Below are 24,742 nucleotides of genomic sequence, written 5' to 3'. Positions count from 1 at the left end.
CGTAAAACCGCAGAATTTAATTCTATTTTATTTGGCGCAGGGCATTGGTAATTGGAGATCGCTGGGAGTGGCCTTCGTCCTGCAGGGGACATAAGATGATGATGATGATTATTATTATGATGATGATGATTAATTAGTACGTAAATATTACAACCGTCTAAAATTGTGTAGTATCTTGGCACTGAAAATCTGCCGTACGAGCTCCAGCTTTCCGTTTTTCACTTTCTTGAACGCAAACGCTTTATTATGGTGGCAAACGCCAAGAAAAAATTTGAAGTAAAATAATATCTATCTTGACGCAACGTCATTATGACGCCGGCGTAACACTTTCACTTTATGGCGTTTCCTGCCACAATAGCAGAAGAAAAAAAAAAGAGGAAAAGCGGTGACCCGTTACAGAGCCAATCATAGAGGAGACATGACGTCTACGACAATTCTTGAAAATGGAGCGCAATATAGAACAAGCAGGTGCTACTACTCGTCGCAGCTGCTGCGTATTCTGCTACGATCAATTTCGGCTATCGCCGTCTGGAGCGCGCTGATTGGCTGGTTGAGGAAAATTGAATGATGTAGTTGTCACCTAGCCAATCAGTTCATCCGATTTTGCGTAACCAGCCGATCACCTCCCGCCGATGGCGAAGGCGTGGCCAAAGCGATAGTAACGCCGAAAGTAATCGTCGCAGAATACATGCCTTGGTTGCAAAAACTTCCTTCACCCTTCCCCCCTTATTCTTATCTGTCTATCTTTCTTTCTTTTTCTTTTGTTATCATGTTTAAGTTGGAAGCATGCAAGGTATGAGGAGAGAGGAAAGACAGGATACACGTGTGCAAACGGAGCCTCATAGTAAATTAACGCGGATGAAACGTTTGATGGGTCCACTTGAGAGGGGAATGCCTCACTATTTCTTCGTCCAATTTCTTTCTTTCTTTCTTTCTTTCTTTCTTTCTTTCTTTCTTTCTTTCTTTCTTTCTTCTTTTCTTTTCTTTTCTTCCTCAAGACGGCAAAAGAAGAATGCAAGACGGAGAAATAACGACCCACTGTGCCATTTGCGCCGACAATAGCACCCGCGGCGCTCGTGCCTGGAATAAGCTGTAAAGCTTACGAGCTTTTATTATCAACGACCTAGTTGTCTCAGTTTTAACCAAAGTCGTTCGGCGCTTCCTACCAAGCGCGATCAAACAATAACGAATATAAGCTTCTTTCTTGTATGTTTATTTATTTGCGCCTATACGTTCGCAATCTGCAACAGTAAATGTTTGTGCCAGCAACACTTTTTAGCATGGAATCTTCCGCAAATGGCGCCAATTTCGCCGACGCGTATAAGCGACAAAACGAAAACAATAGAAAAAAAAAAGAAGAACGAGCGTAGGAGGAGGTATGTCGCAGTACCAAGCATATCAAGTGACGGCGCCTTTTTTGGTGAACGTTCAGATAGGCGCGGTAGGTCTTTATTTCTTTAGGAGTAGGTAAACTGCTTCAGAACGGATTTATGTGCCAAACGCAAAGAACAGGAGCAGTTGCTTTTCACTTGTTTTTGCTCACGGCTGAAGACGACGCCGGTATTTAAAAAAAAATAAAAGAAGAAGACGGGTGTTCTGAGTCTGAGTAAGCAAAGAAATGAACAAAGACACGCTAAAGTACAAGCGACGAAACGAGGAAAGGAGCGAATGAACGGTCCTGCGCAAATGGCTTCCGTAATTAGCTCTCCCTGTTTAAATACGCGAAGATAAAATAAGGGCAACAACAATGAGCAGCGCGGACAGAAATTAAGTCCGTCGTAACAGAAACCTGGCTCAATCAACGCCGGGCATAGCCGCAGTTGCTTGCTTTAAATGTGTGGTTACGTAGAGCTTGTGCGGTCATTTGTACGGCCGGCTTACTCCTCACCGCTATAGAGCGAAACGAAAGACGTTTGTGCACAAGGCCGGAAGGAATGAGAGAACGCGATGGATGACAGTGGTATCGAGGCAGCGTTGTTGGTATAGAAGGTCTTGCGAATATATTGCGCACTCATTGCGTTGATTTGGTCCTTCGTACTCTTTCTTCAGCTACACTGCATCGTGACCGTTTTGACTGTGGTTTGAAATTTTGATCGGTCACTGTGTTTAGCGTGTGTCAGCGTGTTGTGCATTTTTAAGTGGTTATGTGTGAGTGCGCGCGCGTTTTACAACTTCAATGCTTACGTCCTAACAGAACCTTTAAATGCCAATTCTCGTAATGCATTATTGAAACGTATACGGCGTAGCGAAGCCCGACTTCGGCGTGCGCGTCGTTCTCAAACGGTTGACACGTCAGCTGTCGTTCGCCGTGTATAAACATTGCACAGACATGTAGTGTACAAGCGATTGGGGCCAAATGAAACGCCAGACAAGCCAGTGGCTTTTCGAAAGCCTTTATATTGTTGCCTTGCACAGAAAAAAAAAAAGTATTGTTGATGTTTCATTTTCACGATTTCGCTGCATGTCGCAAAACACATACACGCGCGCGCGCGCACTACTGCGGCGAGTTCTAAATTATGCAACTTTACTGATAACCTGAAATGGGGAGGGGTAACAAGATTGTTGAAAACATGACAGAGAACTTCGTTCTTACGTGGAACGTTCTTTATCGGACACTGTAACTGCCTACGTCTTCGAGAACTTTCTCTAAACAAGAGGAAAGTGCACAGTTCCTTGAGTGGAAGAATGAACAGTATCATTCTGAAGATTTCGAAAATACATCATCTAACGCCTCCCTCTCTTTGCCCACTGAACCGTTGTTCCGCGTGTCCTAATGAGAGCTTTGTGTGGCACAAAGAGCTTCTCGAAAATTCCGGCGCTTCTTATTACACAGGCGATACTTCCGACAGTCTTTATGCTCCCTTTCTATAAATACCTACCTTCCTCGGGGTAATGTGCAAAGCACCTACCATGTATTGTTTTCTTACACGGGCATCGGGATCTTGCTCCGACTTCTGGAAGAAAATAATAGGCAGTGGGCTGAAAAAAAAAAAAACGAAGGAATGGCGAACCTGGCCTGTGAGTCCGACAAACGAGCTAGCCGAAGGTGTAACAACTGCTCGTGTCGTATAAATAAGACAAAAAGAAAAACGAATCCCGAACTAAGCGCCGGAAGGTAGGGACAGCAAAGGGCGAACGTACGGGCTTGACTAGGATGAGCCTACGGCTCTCGGAAAAGCGATTAGGCCCGCGTATATTTTATAGGCTGCACATTCGTAGGGCTAATCCGGCGATAACGCAACGGGGGCATCTTCCCGAGACCCGCACGCTGTTGGCGAGATTACAAAAATAAAGCGAAGAATATGAGCCAAAGTAAAGGCGTAAGGCATCCCAAGAGAGAGAGAGAGAGAGAGAACGACCTCTCTGCTAAATCCCACGCACTTCTTCACATTCTCTATTTCTGCCTACCTCTACATTCTCACGTCTACTTTTGGTTTGATCGGAGTGTGTGTACCTTCTCCCTAGTTTCGTCTGGCTCGCCCATAGCCCAGAGAACAAGTCCAAAAAAATAAAAAAGAAATAGAGCGCGGAGTTACTGGTCAGATAAAACTGAAGGCCGTCTTCAAGGCGTACCCTCATTCCTCTGAGGGTCTCTCTCTCTATCTCTCTCTCTCTCGGTCGTTGTTCCCTGCCTGTGAGAGGAGGCAATACAAGGACAAATGACAACAGTTCGCAAAAAGGATACACAGGCGGACGTTCTGGTAGTGATGAGAGGAACCGGACTTGGGTCGAGGGCGAAAGGAGGGTGATGGGAACAGGAGAAGAGTAGTAAGGGAGGCTCAGCGGCGCAGGCACACACAAAGAGGGCAGAGAGAGAGGGGGCGCAGGCCGGCAGCACACTATATAGCGTACCACGGGAATCCCGATCGGTCGCAGAGACGTAACGAACGGCGGCAGCCACCACCGCCGCCACCACCACCACCCTGTTAAAAGCAGATAAGGGGTGGGGTGAACAGAGCCGGCCGGGCGTCGTCCTCCGGGCGGCTCTGCAGCGGACGCCGACACCCTCACTGGGCCGCCGCTCTCACTTGTTAGCGCGCCGCGCCGGGGCTTATTTTCTCTGCGCGGCGGGGGGACGACGACAAGCAGCGGCCGCTGTTATTGTTTCCTCTTCTCTCTCCCCAGTTTCTACTGATAGCCTTCGTTTGCCGGCTTCTCTACCTCTGAACGGAGCGTTTGACTCCTCGACGCCACAGCGCCCCTTCGTCGTGAACTTCAAATGCGGCCCCCTGCGCCCGGACTATCGTCTCGCGATTCGTACACTTTGGTCGGAGTTTTGATGTTTTCCTGACGATCGCTGTGACTCAGGTGAAGAGGCGGTTAAGCTTCTCCGCTTAGGCTAAGATGGATGCAGTCGTTTCTCTCGTACCGTTCCTCAGAGTGTATGAAATCGAAACGAGGAGTAAAGACGCTGAGGGAGTCAGCAGTAAAGACCGAAAGCACGACTGGTCGAAGGCGTTTTGCTGCCTTGCGCCGACAAAAATTCAAGCGTTGTTCGGAGGAGTTCTTTGTGCGATATGTTTCTTTTCCTTTACATGTTGCTGTAGAGTCAGGTATGGCAGTTGTGTTTGCGGCTTCGAAGCAAAGATTGCAAAGACCGTCATGGATAACGTCCGTCTCCTCAGGTCGTGAAAAATATAGAAGAAAGTGCAGTGGAAAAACAGAAAAGAACTGACTAATAATAAGTAGAAGTAATGTGCAATAACAAATACTGCGCATTTCAGTGAAGTAAGCGCAGAAAAAGTATGTTTCTCCTATATTCCATACAGATTGCATGCATCTACACTCTGGTTTTTAATCTAGATGTGAGTCTTACAATAATTAAGCCAAGGAGGGTCTTCAACGCAGCCCTTTTGAACTCAATACGCGAATTAATGCATGCATCATTAGGTGCACCCTTTAGTAAAAAAAAAATATTTAAATAACGGAGCCAATGTGTACTTGAACATAACTGATTGTGACACATCTAGCAAGTCTGCTGCTGCATCTCCGCTGCTCGAAAGCACCGTAAAGTGAGGCGAACTAACATAGTTACCATCCAAAGCGTTAAAGCGCTGTGAGCAACACCAGCGCGAATTGGTACCATCAGGAGTTAGAAAAACTGCTTCTATTGACGTCGCTTCTTTATGCAAATGCTGAAGCTCCTATCGCACTGCACTAGAGGTACAGTCCTTTAACACGGATAGGAGCTGCAAGTAATCTAGAAACTGTAAAACCATGTCCCCACTCCCGTGGCGGCACTCATGGTCAAAATGCGCATGCTTGTTGAAATCTATTAGAATTAGCAAACCATAAGTAAAGAATAATAGCACCATGCGCGGTCACAATTACCAGAATAATCTAAGACTTCTCGACGCACTCAAGAGGGCTATACCTCGGTAGTTTTGGATGGCACCGAATCCCTGAGAGACTCTGCTGCAATGCGCGGAACAAATGCCGCTTACGGAGAAATTCTCGATGTTGCTCTTGCAATTCGATACGCCATCCGTGTTCCTGAGGAAGTGTATATATTGACGAACTCGCAACAGGCATGCTAGGCGTTGCTATCAGGACATGGCATCCCGAGAGCGGCGCACCAAATTCTCAAACAGATCCCGCAAAATACAGCAACCACACCTCCCCACATTCACTTACTCTGGACCCCTGGTCATACCTCGCTGCCGGGTAACGAACGCGCACATGCGGTTGCCCGAGAAATTTCCCTCCGGGCGACTCGGCGTGGTGAGGCGACTAGTTCAGAGTGGGGGGATCCTTTGCTCCGTTACAAAGACATACTCCGTCATTATACACGCATTCGTCGCACCCACGCCGCACCACCGCCGTCCTTCTCGCGGGAGGAAGCAGTGGCATTACGCCAGTTACAAACCGCAACTTTTCCAAATCTTGTCTCTCTCAATAAATTCTACGCACACTGTTATGCAGAACGTTGCCCTGGCTGTGGCAGCTCGCCCACCATCTTCCACGTCACGATTGAGTGCACTGCAAACCTCTTTCCTCCCTTGCCAACTCTGCTTGACCCCCTACGCAACAAAGAGCTGTGGGACGATGCCCTCCGCGACGGACCCCCCGAGGTCCTCCGAGCTGTGATACAACGGGCTCGGAACATCGCCAGAATCACCTTAGGGACCCTGGACTGAGGGTTTCTCCCACATTGCTCTCGCCATTCAAATATTATTAATAAATATGTTTTACTCTCTCTCGAGGCAGTGGAGCACAGTGTAGAAGCTATACTTCAAACGCCGCGACCTCTCGCAGTGCGGGAGGTACAGCAGAAAGTTTAAACGCTAAACCTTTAAACAAGGTTCGCACAATGGTATGCAGTGTTCCATATAAGATTCATTATGAAAGTCTAGAGGATTGCTTTCAGCTTGGTTAGGTTAACTCTGCTTATCTTAAGCCCAACTTTTTGCTTAACTGCGCGGGCCGTAGAGCGGTTCTTTTAATTCCGCCGGAATTTCCTGCACGCGCCCTGTCGAAAGCTAAGGATACCGAACATTGTTTTCGCATAGTGAGAGCTCGAAAGCGCAATTCATTTAAAAAGAAAAAGTGTTGCGCGATGAAGCCAGCGAATAGGGATTGAGTTCTGTTAAGATAAAAAGATATATTGTTCTCTTTCTTTTGTTTTCATTTTCATCGGCGTTTGGATTGCGTGCTCGTCTTATAAAAATGTATGTGCTCATGGAATCCCGTGCTCTTCATCAAATGAAAAGTGAAACATAGCATTTTTTTAAAAGACTCTTAACGCTCCTTATTGCCGGAGGGGGAACACGAAAGCGAATTTAAATACAAAAAAAGAACAGGAATTTTTAGGTTTAAGCTATCGTAACGCGTAATGCGAACGCTATCGACCCAATTAAGAAACAAGGAAGGACTAGAAATACAATTAAACAAATGGAATGGGAATCGGTGGCTAAAAGGCAAAAAACTCTTCGAGCGAATAGAGAGGGCGCGTTGCTACTAGTTGCAGCTCCATTGCAGCAAGAAGAAACCGAAGGTGCTGAGAAAGAAATCATGGTTGCGGCACCGATACACGGGGAGAAGAGAGTGCTGCACGCGTGAACACGGCGGTGTCTCTGTCGCCGTTGGTGTAATTAGCGTGGTCGCCCTCCGGTCTCCGTGTGGAACAGTGCGGGCTCGGAAAGGGTTACTGCTACGAACCGATTAGAGGCGTCCCGCCTTGTAGATCAGGTGCTTAAAGCAATCTTTTCCCCCGGTCTTTATTGAAGGAGAGCGTTCAGAAGTCGCATCTTCAGTGCCTCTACCGAGCCCCATGAATGCTTGAAGTTACTTTGGCTGAATTATCACTTTCTTTAAGTCTCCATACTTTAAAATGCATAAGTGAGGCTGACCGAACAAACGACCGACCGACCGACCAACTGAATGGCTGGCCGATTGACTGACATAGAGGTTGAGCGAGTTAGAGTTAGCCACTTACTAACGGCATACACAGCGACTGCTTGCGGACTTCGCATAGTCGCATAGGATGCATATATATATATATATATATATATATATATATATATATATATATATATATATATATATATATATATATATATATATATATATAGTATTGCTTAGTATTATCTATTCACCCAAAGAACGATCATCTAGTTTCCTGAATGCGTTGATCATAGATTTTCTTATTGCTCCAAACTGAAGACAATGGCACAATAGGTGGTCAATGTTCTCCTCGCATCCGCAGACATCACATGCAGGACTGTCAGCCATTCCAATTAGTGCAGAACTAGCTTTCGTGAAGACAACTCCCAGCCCCAACCGACACAGAAGAGACGCTTCTCGTCGGTGCAGTCCGGTCGGAGGTCCGAGTTGCAGCGAAGAGTTTAACCTGTGCAGTCTGGTGCTCCTTGTATATGCGGTATTCCACTCAACGAGAGCGTGCGTGCTAGAATGCGACGCTGTTTCGCCGCGTCGGTCCTTGAGAGAGGAATGAGGACGCAGTGGTCTTCTTTGTCTGACGTCCGAGCTGCCTTATCTGCGTCATCATTTCCAATGATGCCACAATGGCCTGGTATCCATTGAAAAAAGATATCATGGCCTTTCTCTCTCAAGCGTTGGATGCGTTCCATGATTTCGCATGTCATTTGACCGTGAGCTCCACGTCGGATAATTGACTGTGTACATTGTAAGGCCAGCCTTGAATCGCGAAACACTTCCCATATTCCAGTAATATCTTTATAGATCACATGAAGCGCACCGCGTTGAATCGCGAGCTAAGCAGCTGTAGACGTAGTGATGTGGGAAGTTTTGAACTGTTGGGCTGTTGCCATAGTTAGTGAAACTACAGCGCCACCGGAACTGGTTTGAGTAGTTGAGCCATCAGCATAGACGACAGGTTGCAGAGTGATCAACTTTCTCAACAGTGGGTCACATATGAACGATCATGCTGTACCTTTCATGTCTTTTACTTGCACAGCACTTGAGAGTGTGCCATTGCGTCCGTCCATTCCATTACTCTGCCGCGTGTGCTGTCGTCGTGCCACTTCCACCCCTTCGCCACTCAGTGCTGATTATCAACCTCGCTCTGACAATACGGCAAATAAAAACGAAACGTTGTGCTCAATCATCATCGCGCCAATGCTGCTGCTGCAATGCAGAGTTAAAAGAAGGCCGGACTTGTTGACGACCGAGCTATAGCGCAACTTACACGGTTCGCAGTTTCTCCGTGTGTCTATTCATAGTTTATTCTAGCGCAATATACGGAAACATGGAAACAAAACACTATAAATGAACGGTGCACAAATTCGTTCTCGCACCTTTCATTTGTCCGCGCTTTCCTGTCTCCCTGTCTCAGTGCTTTTTTGTACATAGCGCAAGAGAGAAATATGAACAGCTACGAAGTAGCTCCTTTCATCGCCTTACCCGCTGTGGTTGCTTAGTGGCTATGGTGTTGGGCTGCTAAGCACGAGATCGCGGAATCGAATCCCGGCCGAATTTCGATAGGGTAAAACACCCGGGTACTTAGATTCAGGTGCACATTAAAGAATTCCAGGTGGTTCAAATTATTGCGGAGTTCCGCACTACGACGTGCCTCATAATCAGATCTTCGTTTGGGCACGTAAAACCTCATAATTGAAATTCTTTTCATCGCTCGTTTTTAGATTTCACTTGAGTGTCTATAACTTGAGAGCCGCAGGCTCGTATAGTAGTGGCATCAGTCCGTGTGTTTTGCAGGCAGCACCGCGCAATATATAGGCGATGCGCGATGCAGCAGTCATACGCAGCGCGCGCGGTTTTCAGGGCAGCAACTATTCTCAGCGTTATTCTCGCAGAGACAGCTTTGCACGGTTTCAGATGCATTGATTCTTAGTGCTTTCATGCTGGCCGTTGTTGTCGTTGTTGTCGTCGGGCCACTGTCGTCATCGTTGTCGTTGCGTACACTTGTGGGAGTTTGCACAAGGCTGCGGGAGTTTTGCACAACATGTGCTGTCCAGATCGCACTGCCGTCGGCGGTTCCTTCAGTATAACAGAATCTGATCTCGGAAGGCCATGCTTTTGTGTACTACAAGCGCCGGAAGCGATCGGTGGCACCTAGAAATACGTCACGGTCGTCATATCTCATATATGAGCTAAATTATGGGCATTGAGGGAGTGATTAGCTCTCGTAGTGAGTGAGTCCAGAGATGGACGAACCGCTGAAGTCTGCTGACTTTTTTTTTATGTCCTTGCCGGCGCACCTGCGAAAGTGGCTCGTTATAGAGAGCCTGCTAGCGGTGGTTTTCACTTTTTCTGGAAGAAGAGTGGCTACAAATAAATACGCAGAATATAGACGCTAGGGAGGACCAATTGTATAAACACGGTCTCTGGAGGTCTCTGGAATTTAAAAAAAAATAACAACAATTGCCCTTCTAGGTTTTCAAGTGTTAGTGATAAGATCAAAAATCGTAAGTTGTCTACAATTGTATTTAATCCCGTTTGCCCTTTCAAGGCGTCTTTTACCAACCTTCGTTCTAATGCATTATAGGGTGCTGCAATTACAACCTTCTGCAGGGATAGTTAACAGAAAACAGACGGAAAATAAACGTCTAACTATCCCAGTATTGTCTTCATCAATAAAGATCGGGGAGGGAGGCGGGGAATACAATACGTTAAAGCAATTTTCACTGTAGCCTCATAAAGTGATAAATTTTTATCACAACTCACTGATGCCTAAACAAGAGGCGAACAAAAATAAAAGAGCAAATGTCATTTGCGTTCGTGACTTTCTAAATTGAACCAGCTCCTATAATACCAAGTTGACTACTCCAGAAACAGAAAAGAAAAAAAAAAGCTGCGAAACATAAGCTGCTACTCATTACTTCAAGAGTGCGAAAAATAACGCAAACAGGGAAATGTGCCCGTAATAAATGAGCAACAGCCGTCTACAAGCTCAAGGCGACCGGCAGCGAACCACGAAACTGAAAAGAAAGCTCGACACCACGAGATACAAGAAAAAGAAAGAAGGAGAGGGAGAAACGGCAGCACAACCGAACGGCAAGGAGGGAAAAGACGACCACCAGTTTTGATCCCGATAAGCCTCGATTCGAGCTAGCCAATTACCCTTAAAGCGATTAGGAACGAGAGAAAAATTGCGACGACTAGCTTCTTTATTGTATCAATCTATTAGGCGCCGCCGGGAGTACCCGGCCGCACGAGCTGGCACCGCGGTGGCTGAGGTGCCGTCGATTCACCGCTCTCTCTCCCTCGACCAAATTTGGCGTGCTGCTTCTCCGGCCGCATTGTCGAACTTTAAACCATCGCTGTCGTTGGTCGCGGCTCGGCACTGTACCAGGCCTGGGAGAAAGACGCATGGGGAGCGCCAGATGAAACTACGAATATCGAAGCAAAACTAGGCTTAGCTCGACAAAACCGCAAGACAAAGTGTACCGCTGAACTTCACGGTTTCGCGGCTGCTATAGACTATTTCTCGCGCAGTTTCTTTTTTTTTTATGACAAAACTCGCTTAAAGCTGAAGTACGTGTCGTTTAGTCGTCATCAGTTTTGTCTCTCAACATGAGCTAGCTTTGGCGTTCTTGGCCTCCTCTCGTCTTCTTTCTTTGTCAGCGCAGAAACTGCTTAAGTGACTGCTTGTAGAAAAAGATGGCTCTCAACTCTATGCACTTGGTGGCTGAGCATTTTAAGCCTTCCTTTTTTTCCCCCTATTTATAGGTTTAAAAGGGTAAAAAAAAAACAAATTTTCGTCCGCTTTTGTGCATTTCCTTTATCTACCCCCCTCCCCTTCCTTCTTTTGTTTATTATTACAAACATTCGCTTATAAGCTCGCTCCCGAACTTATCGAATTATAGGAGCCAGCCCACGGCAACTTCAGCACACTGAAGTAATGTGTGCCATTTACAAGTGTGCTGCGATTTTTAGATGCTATTTCTTTGTCGTCATTTTTTTTTTATGCATGAAAGTTATCAAATAAAGCCGACAGATAATATCTGATGGATGTTAAGGTGTCCTGCCGCGAATGTTATTTATTCAAACCTGTCATGCGACGCTAAGCTTTGAACAGTCCCCCTGGCGGGCTGTGTCTCAACATCAAAAACAGTGCACTAAAGCCGTTGTGTCTCGGTTCGAATGTAATAGAAAAGGGAGCATTGGATGACGAAACCGAATTTCAACCGGACTGGTGCCCTCTTTTTGTTGGTTTGTCGTTGCCTCCCTTTTATAGCCAAATATGACTGTTTTCTTTAACTGTCGCTAGTTAAGCAAATCGTGCTTCTCAGGTCCTCCTAAAGCCACTGAGGTGTGATGTGTGGCCGTTTGCTTGCGCAATGCTCACATATAGCGTTACACCAGCTGCAATAAATATAATGTAGAAAATGAACAAAGAAACGTAGTAAGTGGGTAGGGCAAGAGGTGGTGACGTCAGCGGCAAATTTCTGCTGCCAAACACGGCACATTTTATAGGTCTAAAACGCCACTGCTCTACACATTAAATTTGGAAGTTCCTCATTTTTTTGTCCTACAGAGCTCGAATATGTAAAGTTAGTTCTTATAAAAACTCATTTTTCTTTCTGCGTGCGTGTGTGTGCATTATTTCTCTCTCCTTTCTTCAATTTTACTTTTTATAGAATGGATTTGTTCCTTTAGCCTCGCGGTTTCTGAAATTTCTAGAATTTTTCATACACAACTGAATGTATACCGAGTACCTACGAAACACGTGCCAGCTTCAATCTATCCTTCAAGTTCGTCCCTGAAAAATTTGTGCTCATTATGCTTAATTAACAGGGCATGGATTTGGACGACCTAGTAATTCATACTTAAATTTGCAGCCTAGCTTGCAAAGGGGACGATATTAGCGTCTCACTGCATCTGCGGAGGCTGCGAGGGCTCTTCATTCTTCGATAATTGCAACGGTCATCACGGCGCACTCGCCGTGATGTTGGCTCCTTACCCGGTTCTCTGTTCTGACATAAGGCACGGCTTTCTATACTGACCGATCACTGCGCAGCCGGATTTGTTGCAACAGCCGCGACCAAGATTAAAGAGCTACAATAATTGGCGCCTGGTCAGTAACGTACCTTTTCATTTGAGACTCCTTGAATTATTCTAACATCGTTTCGAACATGACTCTCAGGCATGCCTCACGTCTGTTATGACCTGCGCGACGCCTGTGCCATGTCTCGTGTGTGTCTATTCGTATAGAGCATCGCCGCTATGCTTCTCTTGCATTGCTGTGTTGTAAAAGTCGTGCATCTTTTTCTTTCTCGTGCGAACGCAGGCGGTCTCTGCCTGCGCCTGGTGGACCTCCACGTGCCGGGCGCGGTGCGCAGTGGCGAGCCCGTGCAGTTGCGCTGCGAGTACGACCTGGAGAACGCCGAGCTCTATTCGGTGAAGTGGTACAAGAACAATGTCGAGTTCTACCGGTACCTGCCCAGCGACGTGCCACCGGGGCAATCCTACGAGCTGCTGGGCACCTTCGTCGACGTGAGTGGCGCTTGGCACGCTACGCGGCCATCCTGTACCACAGTGATTGTGCTCTATCCGCAGTAAAGAAAACTATTCTTTGCTGGTGCCAGCAAGAAGAAGTATCTTTCGGGCGTATATAGAGAGAGCACAGAGATAATGGGAAAGCAGGGAGGTTAACCAGGACTCCATCTCGCTTCCTTACTTTATTTTACGGTTCCTTACTCGGACTCCTTGCTTTACTCTCAGATATAAGAAAAGGGAGGATATGATATGCATGCTGGAGACAAAAACAAACTGGAGTATTCGTTACTATTTTACTGGTGGTCGCTCAGTCCGGTTGACTTCATAAACCGCGCCCCTACTTCTGTGGCTTTCTGCTGCTGTGATGCGCGAGGACATAGCCCCAATATACTGCTATCAAGCAGTATATTGTCCGCAGTAGCAGTATATATTGAGCTTATCAAGCTTTGTTAATTCGGCGCCGCTTGCCGAAACCGAAAAACCTTCGCTATTGTGAGAATTGCTTGTAACTGGCCGGACGCCATTTCACGTTGGCCATTACTTCTGGCCTGCGCTGCTTCCTGTAAACCGTGAATCAATATAAAAAAAAATTTTGTAAATTGTTTCGGCGAAGTTTATCACTCGCAACAACCACTTTCTGTTGACCGGCCGCTTTCGCTAACATGTGTTAACTGTCACGACGGGCCGGAGCTCTACAAATCGGTCCAATATTTAACTGCTTTTTGAATTTGTGAACACAAGTCACTGTTCTATGGCTACGCGAGTGGCGAAACGGCTTTCTTTCGAATGTAATGGCCCGTTCCAGTTTTTGACGCTCTGGTGCGCTCCACTTCAAAAAAAAAAAAAAGAACACCAGGATGTCGGCATGTTGTAGTCGGCAACACAGTAATGAGCGGGCGGTGTGATGCAACTTCTATACCACTGTGCTAAAGCGTTAGCAAATCGCCCGTGAAATGATCCGGCACCAGAGGCTGAAATTTGACGATATTATGTAACGATTCCCTTCGTTTGATTCTGCGTTTTTCTTATCACCCGCCACTCACGACCTTTTTATATCCTGGTGTCCACGTTACGAGGAGCGCTGCTCAGACCTCTGGAAAAAAAACGAAAAGTAAATTGATTAAAATAGATCCGTTGCCTTATCGCGGCCCTTGTTTCGAATTGCAAGCTTTAGACGATATTGTCGCGACCGTTAAGAATTAGACCGCGCAACAACGGTGAGTCGCAAAACTAACCCCTTATTGGTTGAGTCCACAAAAAAAATCAAGTTGCATAGAGCGGAACGATAGTGATGAGCATTAATTAAATTAAATTATGAGGTTTCACCTGCCGAAACCACGATATGATTATGAGGCAAGCCGTTGTGCGGGACTCCGGAAATTTTGACCACCTGAGGTTCTTTAACGTGCACCTACATATATAAGTACAAAGGTGTTTTCGCATTTCGCCCCCATCGAAATGCGGCCGCCCTGGCCGGGATCGGGATGAGCATGTGCGCCGACTGTAGAAAATCTGATCCGCGGATCAGAAGCGTCGCGCCTGTTTGTACGTGGCTGAATGAAACCTTCCCTCGTAATCGCTACTTTTTGCGGAAGTTCTAAAATGCACACAACTACTCGCGTCGCGCACGCTGTCTGATTACACAAGAGTCGGCGGCAATATCGAAAAAAAAAAAGATGAAATCGGCTACAACAATCGAGAATGTTCTAAAAGCATGCAGGCGCGCCTTGCGCCGATCTACAACTTGTAACATTTGTTAGCCGGGGAAGCACGCTCATAGAAAAAAAAAAGATATAGTACGCGCGTCAATATCTTTTCCAAATAAAATCCTCTACATACACCGAACGCGGCAGCAAACTCCCGAAAGCGTACAGTACAAGCATAAATTGCATCTACTTGACGAGCGGAACAAAGCCCGGATCAACCCTTTGTATTGTAATCTACCACGCAGAGAACATGAGGGTTGCAATAGGGCCTTGTTAAAAGGGATTCGCATGACGGACAAATAGCCAGTACAGTCTGCGGACGAGCATGATGTTACTCAGGGCCGCCGAATCACGTGCCACAGAGGAAGTCGTTGACGAGCTGCTTGCGGTAAATATGTTACCCTAGATCCACGTCAGAGTATGCGGACTGAGTTTTTTTTTTTTATGTTTCAAGGTTCCCAGAGGGACATTATGTGTCAGGGATGGGCAATGAAGGCCGCGGTTCTCATTTACCATGTTAAATAATATCTATATATGGCTGCTTTAAACCACGCAGTCTGTTAACATGGCGATGGCGGCGGGAAGGTCGTTTCAGTCTCGTGCCGCAGGTAGGAAAGAAGAATACTTCTGAAAGGTCTTCGTGCGGGTACGCTCGGGGAATGTACGGCTTTTGGGCGGCAGTGGAGAGATTTAGGATGAGCTGACCTGATCGATGCATTGACTGGTGACAACGGATAGAAAAATTTATAGCCGAGTCACAAACGCGAGAAGCAAGAGGACGAAAGTCAAGTCGAGATTTCGCAGCAGCTTTACTGATGTTATTAGACTAATTAGAGACAACGAATCTGGAGGCGCATTTCAGGATGTATTCAGCATATTTGTAAGGTTAGCTTGATGGGGGTCCACAATTGCCTTGGCATATTCGAACTTAGTCATTACATGTTTTATAAGCTATTAGCTTTACGGTAGCAGATGCCAAAGCTAGGTTGCGACGAAGATAACCTAGGGCTCGATTGGCAAAATTAGCAATGTTGATAAGAAGCTGCGGCCATGTCATATCACAGAAAATTTGAATACCTACGTACTTAACGGCTTTAGTAGCATCTATAAGACAATAATATAGAATGTCAATGGAGGCTATGTAATCGTTATGTCGGTGAAAGAACATTACAAAGGTCTTGTTAATATTGATGGACATTAGCTAGTTTTCTCACCTGTCCTGTGTTTTAATATGATAATTCTGCAAAAAGGAAGACTGAGACAGGCTGGCTACGGGGCGGTTTAGAACACAGTCGTCAGCAAAAAGGTCTGATTTTGGAATCAATGTTGAGTAGCACTGCATGGGTAACATAAATTGAAAAGAGGGGGAGGGGATGTCTAGTGCAGTAGCTTGGGGAACGCCAGAGTGTACACGAGAGAGGAGAGGCCTGTGAGAGTTTGCAACAACAAGCTGCCGGCGACCAGTTAGGAACTCACAAATACAGTTGAGCATAGACGGGTCTAAGTTGAGGCATGATAAAATGAGCAAAAAATGACGATGAGGAACTTAATCAAGGGTCTTTTCGAAATAAAGAAACCACGCCTCAATGCAAACATTATGATCAAGGAGCGAGTAAATTTCATGAAGTGTTTGGATCGCACCGCTGGTACGATCTGTTGGGAACTCGGCGCTGACGCCCGTGGTTGTACCTGGGTCGCAAGCCCCAAGGGTAGCGTTGGCCTGGCGGCCTGGGGTACAACTGGAAGCATCCGAAGGTCCCGGCAAAGCATGAGTCGACTGGTAACAACAAAACAACTTGTTTATTTTAACATCGCAAAGAGTTGGCGGTCAGGTTGACCGAAGTAGAGACACGGGAGAGCACTTTACTCAACAGAAGAAATCGGAGCCCTCCTCTTGGCGTCCGGGGGCAGCTGTTTTTATACTCTCGCGGTTGAGGGCAAGAAGGAACCCCTCAATAGACGAGCACGTGAATGTACAATGGGCTAATGGTGACGCACACTGTCGTAGCGCTGCCGGTCGGGCACAATGACTGGAATGAGAGGGTGATCCCTGCTTTCGCATCGCCTGGTTCAGGCACAATGACTGGAATGAGAGGGTGATCCCTGCTTTCGCATCGCCTGGTTCAGGCACAATGACTGGAATGAGAGGGTGATCCCTGCTTTCGCATCGCCCGGTTTGGGCACAATGGCACATACACTCACACACGCACATGAAGACACGTGGCATCGGATCATGCCTGGAAACGCCTGGAAACACCTGGCGGGGAGCGTTGCGGCGACGACGAACGGGCCAAAATGTCTGCCGCCCTGCCGCAGTCGCGCCGGCAAATCCGCGTGTCGCAGGCGAAACGCAACAGACCGCCCCGCCGGGGGAAGGAGATCCCGATGGACAGGGGACTGCATCCGCTGTCCGGAGGGATGTCGCTCGATGATGCTCATAACCGAAGTCGGGCGTCCCTCGACGTTTCTTGAGCGCAGCGCACAGAGAAGGCCTCGTTCTGTCGTTCAGGTTCGCACGGGACACTGCAAAGTGACTTCGGGAGAGTTCACATTTTTGTTCTCGTTCCCGGCAAGCGTTAGAACTACGCTGAAACTCAACCGCTCAGTCAGCAAGCACGGCACAACCCTCACTAAGCCCTGCCAGGCTCTTTCCCCTTTTTATACCACTGCCTAGTTCCTTACAGTAGTCTAGCATCACTCAGAACGCGTCCACAAATTGGAAAATTGCACTAGAAAGCATATCATCACTTTGAAACACTAAACAAAAGCAATATGTTAAAAAAAATCCTGCCTCAGGAAGAAAAACATCAGTAACCAACAATTTTGAGGCTGATTCCTACGTTAGGGGCTTCGACTTAAGCCATCGGCGTTACCGTTGAGACTCCCCTTTTTGTAACGCACCTCAAAGGAATATTGTTGTAAAGCGAGGCTCCAGCGCAGGAGGCGGCCATTTTTGGGAGAGATGGTCTGCAGCCATTGGAGAGGGCAGTGATCCGTCTCAATAATAAACCTCGAGACGGCTAGATAGCATGACAATTTCTGAACGGCCCACACGAGACATGCACACTCTTTCTCGGTGGAGCTATACGCCTGCTCACGACTGGTCAGCTTACGACTAGCATACAGGACGGGGTGTTCTACTTCTCCATTTTCCCGTTGGCACAGTACAACGCCCATGCCTCGCTCACTAGCATCGCATTGAACAACGAACCCTTTTGTATAGTCTGGCGATCGTAGCACAGGCTGGCTTGTTAGGGCACTCTTTAGGGCGCTAAAAGCTCTTTCCTTTGTCTCGTCCCAGACGACTGTTTGAGGCTCTGTCTTTCTTAGAGCATCCGTCAGGGGAGCCGCGATATCAGAGTACCTAGGGATGTACCTCTGATAGTAGCCGGCGACACCCAAGAACGACCGAATATCGGTCTTGGTGCGCGGTTGCGGAAAGTCTCGCACAGCGGCCACTTTTATTTCAGAGGGGCGGCGACGACCCTGACCAATCACGTGACCGAGGTAGACAACCTCGGCCTGTGCTAACTGGCACTTAGGAGCCTTGACTGTCAAGCCCGCTTCGCGCAGGCGGGTTAGCACTGCCCGCAAGTGTGCCATATGCTCAGACCAGGATGCGGAGAATATCGCTACGTCGTCTAGATACGGTAAAGCGAATTCTTGCTGTCCCCGCAACACTTTATCCATGAGGCTTGAAAAACAGTATGGCGCGTTCTTCAACCCAAAACTCAACACTTTAGGACGGAATGTTCCCATTGGTGAAATGAACGCCGCATACCTACTAGCCTCTTCTGTAAGTGGAACCTGCCAATAACCCCTGACAAGATCTAGGGTGGAAATAAACTGAGCGCTACTAACTTTCTCAAGGCGCTCCTCGATGTTAGGGATCGGATAAATTTGATCCTTAGTGATGGAATTAAGCCTGCGGTAGTCGACGCAAGGACGAGGTTCCTTGCCCGGTACCTCAACTAAAATCAAAGGGGAGGTATAATCACTCTCACCTGCCTCAATAACACCGAGCTGTAGCATTTTCTTTACCTCAGCCTCCATAATATCGCTCTGGCGGGGTGACACCCGATACGCCTTGGATCGTACTGGCTCTGGGGAGGTAAGTTCTATATCATGAGTAAGTACAGAAGTCCTACCAGGCCTCTCAGAGAACAGACCTTGAAACTCTTGTAATAGCTGGTGTAGTTCGGTTTTCTGCTCGGGCGACAGCGGTGCTTTACTGATAAGGTCACTAATGACTTGACCGGTGTCTTCCCTGTTCGTCACTGAGCCTAGTCCCGGAAGCTCGACCGGAAGCTCTTCAGGAACGTTTACCATCATGCACACCACTGCTTCCCTTTGTCTATAAGGTTTGAGCAGATTACAGTGGTAAACTTGCTGTGCTTTCCGCTTTCCTGGCAGACTTACCACGTAGTTAACGTCCGACAGTTTCTGAACAATTCGTGCTGGGCCCTCCCACTGCACGTCTAGTTTGTTGTTTAGCGATGTGCGCAATATCATGACCTCATCGCCCACCTCAAAACGACGGGCCCTGGCTGTCCGATCATAATAAACCTTGGCCCTCTGCTGGGCCTTTGCCATTGCTTCACCTGACAACTCCTGTGCCCTTCTTAAGCGTTCGAGGAGCTTAAGTACGTACTCCACCACGACTGGGTCGTCGCCCCTACCTTCCCACGATTCTCGAAGCATGCGAAGCGGAGACCGAAGCGAGCGACCGTACACCAGTTCAGCTGGCGAAAACCCCGTAGCCGCATGCGGCGCGGTCCTTAATGCAAACATCACCCCAGGCAGACACAGCTCCCAGTCAGTTCGATGTTCAAAACACAACGCTCTCAACACGCGCTTCATGACGGAGTGGAGCTTCTCAACGGAATTCGACTGTGGGTGGTACACTGAGCTGTGTAGCAGCTTCACCCCACACCTTTCGAGAAAAGTTGTCGTCAAAGCGCTAGTAAACACTGTGCCCTGATCTGATTGGATTTCCGCAGGAAAACCAACTCGCGCAAATATGGACAGTAGTGCATTGACTATCTCAACTGAGCTGAGTTCTTTAAGCGGCACTGCTTCAGGGAACTTTGTCGCTGGGCAGATCACAGTCAAAATGTGTCTGTACCCCGTGGCTGTTACCGGCAGAGGTCCCACTGTATCAATAACGAGCCGTCTAAAAGGCTCCGTAATGATAGGTACCAATTTCAACGGCGCCCTCGATTTGTCCCCTGGTTTGCCCACCCGCTGACAGGTGTCACATGACCTCACGAAGTGGTCTGCGTCCCGAAAACACCCTGGCCAATAGTACTCTTGCAAGAGACGGTCCTTAGTTTTCTTAACTCCTAGGTGTCCGGACCACGAACCCCCATGCGTCAAGCGCAACAGATCCTGACGATAGCATTGAGGCACGATCAGCTGATCGAACTCCACTCCTCTGCGGTCTAGATACTTCCGGTACAGGACTCCACCTCTTTCCACAAAACGCGCATTTTTCCTGGCGATACCTTCCTTGACATTGCAGCGTATGTTTTCTAGGCTACCATCCTTCTTTTGCTCGGCTATCAAAGCCGACCGGCTGACTTTTAGCAACCTATCAAGTCCGTCTGACGTAGGCGTGATGAGCAAATCAGTAGATAGCTCTTCTAACTTTCCCGTGTCGGGCGTTTCCTCTCCAGTACCTGGCGCCTTTAACGTTACAGACTCAAGTTTATTCAGTTCGGGCGTGCTCTGAATATCAGCTTGCTGCACCTCTGACCCCTTTTCGTTGTTTGATAACGTCGGCCCCGCAACTACCGCCTTTGCAGCGAGCTCCCGAACCTTCGATCTGGTTAAGGCCTGAACACTAGCTTCACCAAACAAAAGCCCCTTCTCGCGCAGGAGGTGATCGGACCTGTTTGAAAATAGGTACGGGTACTGGGGTGGCAGCATAGATGACACTGCCGCCTCCGTCTCAAGCGCTCCGAAAGGTCCTTCAATAAGCACCTTTGCTACTGGCAGACACACGCTATGAGCTTCCACGGCTTGCTTGATCCACGCGCACTCGCCCGTGAACATATGGGGTTCTACGTAAGACGGGTGAACTACATCCATCGTAGCTGCGGAATCGCGAAGCACTCGGCACTCTTTCCCGTTCACGAGGAGGTCTCGCATGTAAGGCTCGAGAAGCTTCATGTTCTCGTCAGTGCTGCCTATTGAAAAAAACACAACTTTTGGTGTTGTTTCCGGACACTGCGCCGAAAAGTGACCCGGCTTCTGGCACGTATAAGAAACGCGCGCTTGCCTCATCTCGAACCGCTTTCTGCGTTCGGCTTCGGCTGCCGCCGTCTCCTTAGGTTCGGTCGCACTGCTTCCACTCGCATCCGCACTACGCGTGTTCCCCTTTGCTCTCATGGGTGTGAACTTCGGCCTCTCGAACTTCGAGCCAAATTCACCCTTTTGACCGTCCTTAGCTCCGCGAGCCCGACGCGTCACAAACTCCTCGGCTAGCTCAGCGGCTTTAGCCACCGTACAAACGTCTGGCCTATCCAAGACCCAGTATCGCACGTTCTCCGGTAACCGACTATAAAACTGTTCTAGCCCGAAGCACTGCAGAACTTTATCGTGGTCACCAAACGCTTTCTCTTCTTTGAGCCACTCCTGCATGTTCGACATAAGCCTATACGCAAACTCTGTATATGACTCACTTTTGCCTTTCTCATTTTCCCGAAACTTCCGACGGAACGCCTCCGCAGACAGCCGGTACTTTTTTAGAAGACTCGATTTTACTTTGTCGAAATCCTCTGCCTCCTCTCTATCCAAGCGAGCGACTACGTCGGCCGCCTCGCCGGGTAACAAAGTGAGCAAGCGCTGTGGCCACGTTTCCCGAGAGAACCCCTGCTTCTCGCACGTTCGCTCAAAGTTAACCAGGAACAAACCAATGTCCTCTCCAAGCTTAAACGGCCGCATCAGGTCAGTCATTTTGAACAATACTCGTTCTCCTGCACCGTGTGCCTGACTTCCATTACGAGCGCGTTCCATCTCTATTTCGAGACGCTTCATTTCCAAAGCGTGTTGACGGTCACGCTCTTCTTTTTTCTCTTGTTGCTCTCGCTCTTTCTGTTCTTTACTTTCGCGCTCTTCTTTTTCTTTTTGCTCTTTAAGTTCGCGCTCCTGTCTTTTTGCAGTCTCCCTCTCTTCAATGGTCTCAAGGCATTCCGACAGCTCGTCATCCTCAGCTTCTAACTCAAGAATAGCCTTTAGCAGTTCAGGTTTTCTTAGTTTGTCTGAGACATCCAGACCCAACTCTCTTGCAAGCTCCAACAATTTCGGTTTGCGCAACGACTTCAAATCCATGGCTGCTCTGAATGCTGCTTTCTCTACTGCTTACTATTGTCTTGCCGCAAACTAACCCGGCAGCAACGACAACCACAATTACCAGCTCTGTTTCTGACACTAACAAAAGCCTGGCAAAGCTCAGAAGAAGAAAGTCCCGCACTCACCAAACCTCGCAGGCAGGAATTCCGCGCAGTCGTTCCGCTGCAGGCAACCAGTCGTCACACAGGGCTCGTTGCACTGCTCCCGGATCGTCGTTGAGCTGCTCAGCATACAGTCAACTGCATCTCTTCGCTGCTGGCCTCCGTTGTCGCGATCTCACCGCTGGCAGACAGTTGTTTGAAGTCGGAGGCGATCTCACCGCTGCCAACCAGATGTTTGGATCGCACCGCTGGTACGATCTGTTGGGAACTCGGCGCTGACGCCCGTGGTTGTACCTGGGTCGCAAGCCCCAAGGGTAGCGTTGGCCTGGCGGCCTGGGGTACAACTGGAAGCATCCGAAGGTCCCGGCAAAGCATGAGTCGACTGGTAACAACAAAACAACTTGTTTATTTTAACATCGCAAAGAGTTGGCGGTCAGGTTGACCGAAGTAGAGACACGGGAGAGCACTTTACTCAACAGAAGAAATCGGAGCCCTCCTCTTGGCGTCCGGGGGCAGCTGTTTTTATACTCTCGCGGTTGAGGGCAAGAAGGAACCCCTCAATAGACGAGCACGTGAATGTACAATGGGCTAATGGTGACGCACACTGTCGTAGCGCTGCCGGTCGGGCACAATGACTGGAATGAGAGGGTGATCCCTGCTTTCGCATCGCCTGGTTCAGGCACAATGACTGGAATGAGAGGGTGATCCCTGCTTTCGCATCGCCTGGTTCAGGCACAATGACTGGAATGAGAGGGTGATCCCTGCTTTCGCATCGCCCGGTTTGGGCACAATGGCACATACACTCACACACGCACATGAAGACACGTGGCATCGGATCATGCCTGGAAACGCCTGGAAACACCTGGCGGGGAGCGTTGCGGCGACGACGAACGGGCCAAAATGTCTGCCGCCCTGCCGCAGTCGCGCCGGCAAATCCGCGTGTCGCAGGCGAAACGCAACAGAAGGAAAATAGCGACTCGGGCTTCACAAGAGTGGCCGGGACGAAAACAATGCTGATTCGAGTGAAAAAAAGTTGTTAGAAGGCAGGAAACACGCTTGTTCAGAATACACGATATGCTGCATTATTTTGCGACATACGCTGGTGATGGATATGGGACGATAATTGTTTGGCGATGACCGTTAACGATCTTGAATTCAGGAGTGACCTTCCCACCCCGCCGGTCTGCTGAAGCTGAACCGGGGGGGGGGGGAGGTAATCTGTAAGACTCCACCTAGTGTACTATCCATTTCTGCCGTTGCGGATTGGATACAGCTGTACGAGCGAGGAGGAGACGAGCGGCCCTAGCCAATCAGCAGTGGCCGAAATGGACAGACCACTAGGTGGACCCTTACAGAATACCGGCCCTGTATTGATTGCTCAAATATGAGGGATAAAATAAAACTAGTTACTTGTTGGTGTTCTTGACCACTTCAGCATTTATACCATCGATTTCTGCTGATGACGATCTCTTTTAGTTGAAATCAACTACTCTAGCAATGCCTATCCTACAAAACGTGAAACGGCTCGTCAAGGGATGCGCAGAGGGCGGGAATAAACTAAGGTTCTAAATGGGTTGGCCGGTGACAACAAATGAAAACGTACTATTTAGTACATTAGCAATTTCGTCTTCAGGTATAAGGTAGCCATTAGTATCACATAATGAAATGTCGTTTGACTCGTCAAGCTACCAAAATGTTTGGAATTGTTTCGTAGTATAGTTGGGGGAGAGCTATCGCAAAATTAATTTTTGTTTGTCTAATTTATACATTTTATTCGTTTATACGGCAGTGTAGCACTTTATCCATGCAAAGTTAAAATTAGGATGTTTCGCGGTTTTAAATAGTCCCTTTTTCTTATTGTTTAGCCCTTTAAAGTTATCATTAAACCATGGGGACGGCACTTGCTCATTAACAGTAATAGTCGCAACATTTATTTCTGTGAGACGTAACATTTCATTACTAAACAGCGTCCAAATTGTTTCACTGGTGCGTGAGTGATGATGGATAGTGAGACCTTCGCAAAAAACGGCTACTTCTTGCGATCCACCCCGTTTAGTGAATCCGGCTTTAGCGGTTCACGCTGTTAGTAGTGAGGTGTGGCGCAAATCACAAAACAGCAAAATCGCACAAGAAAACAATGCGTGACTGAGTGAGTTAGACACTAATTCTCGAGGTACAATCTTCTCTCCCTGTCTATGCGTGTGTGCTTATGCATGTGCGTGTGTACGTGTGTGTGTGCATGTGTGTGTGTAGGCGTGTGTGTAAGTTCGTGCGCGAGTGTGTGCGTGCGTGCGAGCGCATGGGCTCGGCCTTTGTGTTGTTTTGCATTCTTCAACCCCCCCCCCCCTCCTCCCTCGTCCTTCTTCGCGCACCGTTATTCATCCATCTGCTCGCCGCCGTGAGGTCCGCCGCAATTAGGAGGAATAAATGCCCCCGGGGCGAGCGCGACGCCGGGGCGTGGCGCCAAACCCCCGTTGCCCCACTAATTAATGACGCGCCCGCTCTCGGACCTCGGCCTGCCTGCCGGACTCCCCCGCTACCCTAACCCTTCTCGTCGTGCGCCGTACACCTTCAGCCTGTCCTCCGCCCACAACGCATATCGTCGCCTGGCACGCGGATTCGAGAACAACTTGGACGCGCACA

The 24,742-nt window shown here is 48.2% G+C and overlaps 1 protein-coding gene across 1 annotated transcript in view; it reads left to right on the top strand.

The window, feature by feature from the left end:
* Positions 1–24,742, top strand: part of LOC142571698 (cell adhesion molecule 4-like) — a 344,797-nt gene that overhangs the window by 266,524 nt on the left and 53,531 nt on the right. The window contains exon 2 of the mRNA XM_075680234.1: positions 12,731–12,936. Coding sequence (XP_075536349.1) covers positions 12,731–12,936 — 206 coding nt within the window. The remainder of the gene's footprint in view (positions 1–12,730; positions 12,937–24,742) is intronic.

This window comes from Dermacentor variabilis, chromosome 2, assembly GCF_050947875.1.
Source record: "Dermacentor variabilis isolate Ectoservices chromosome 2, ASM5094787v1, whole genome shotgun sequence".
Classification (NCBI taxonomy): domain Eukaryota; kingdom Metazoa; phylum Arthropoda; class Arachnida; order Ixodida; family Ixodidae; genus Dermacentor; species Dermacentor variabilis.
The sequence above is the reverse complement of the archived record's forward strand: the minus strand, read 5'-3'. Positions and strand labels throughout refer to the sequence as shown.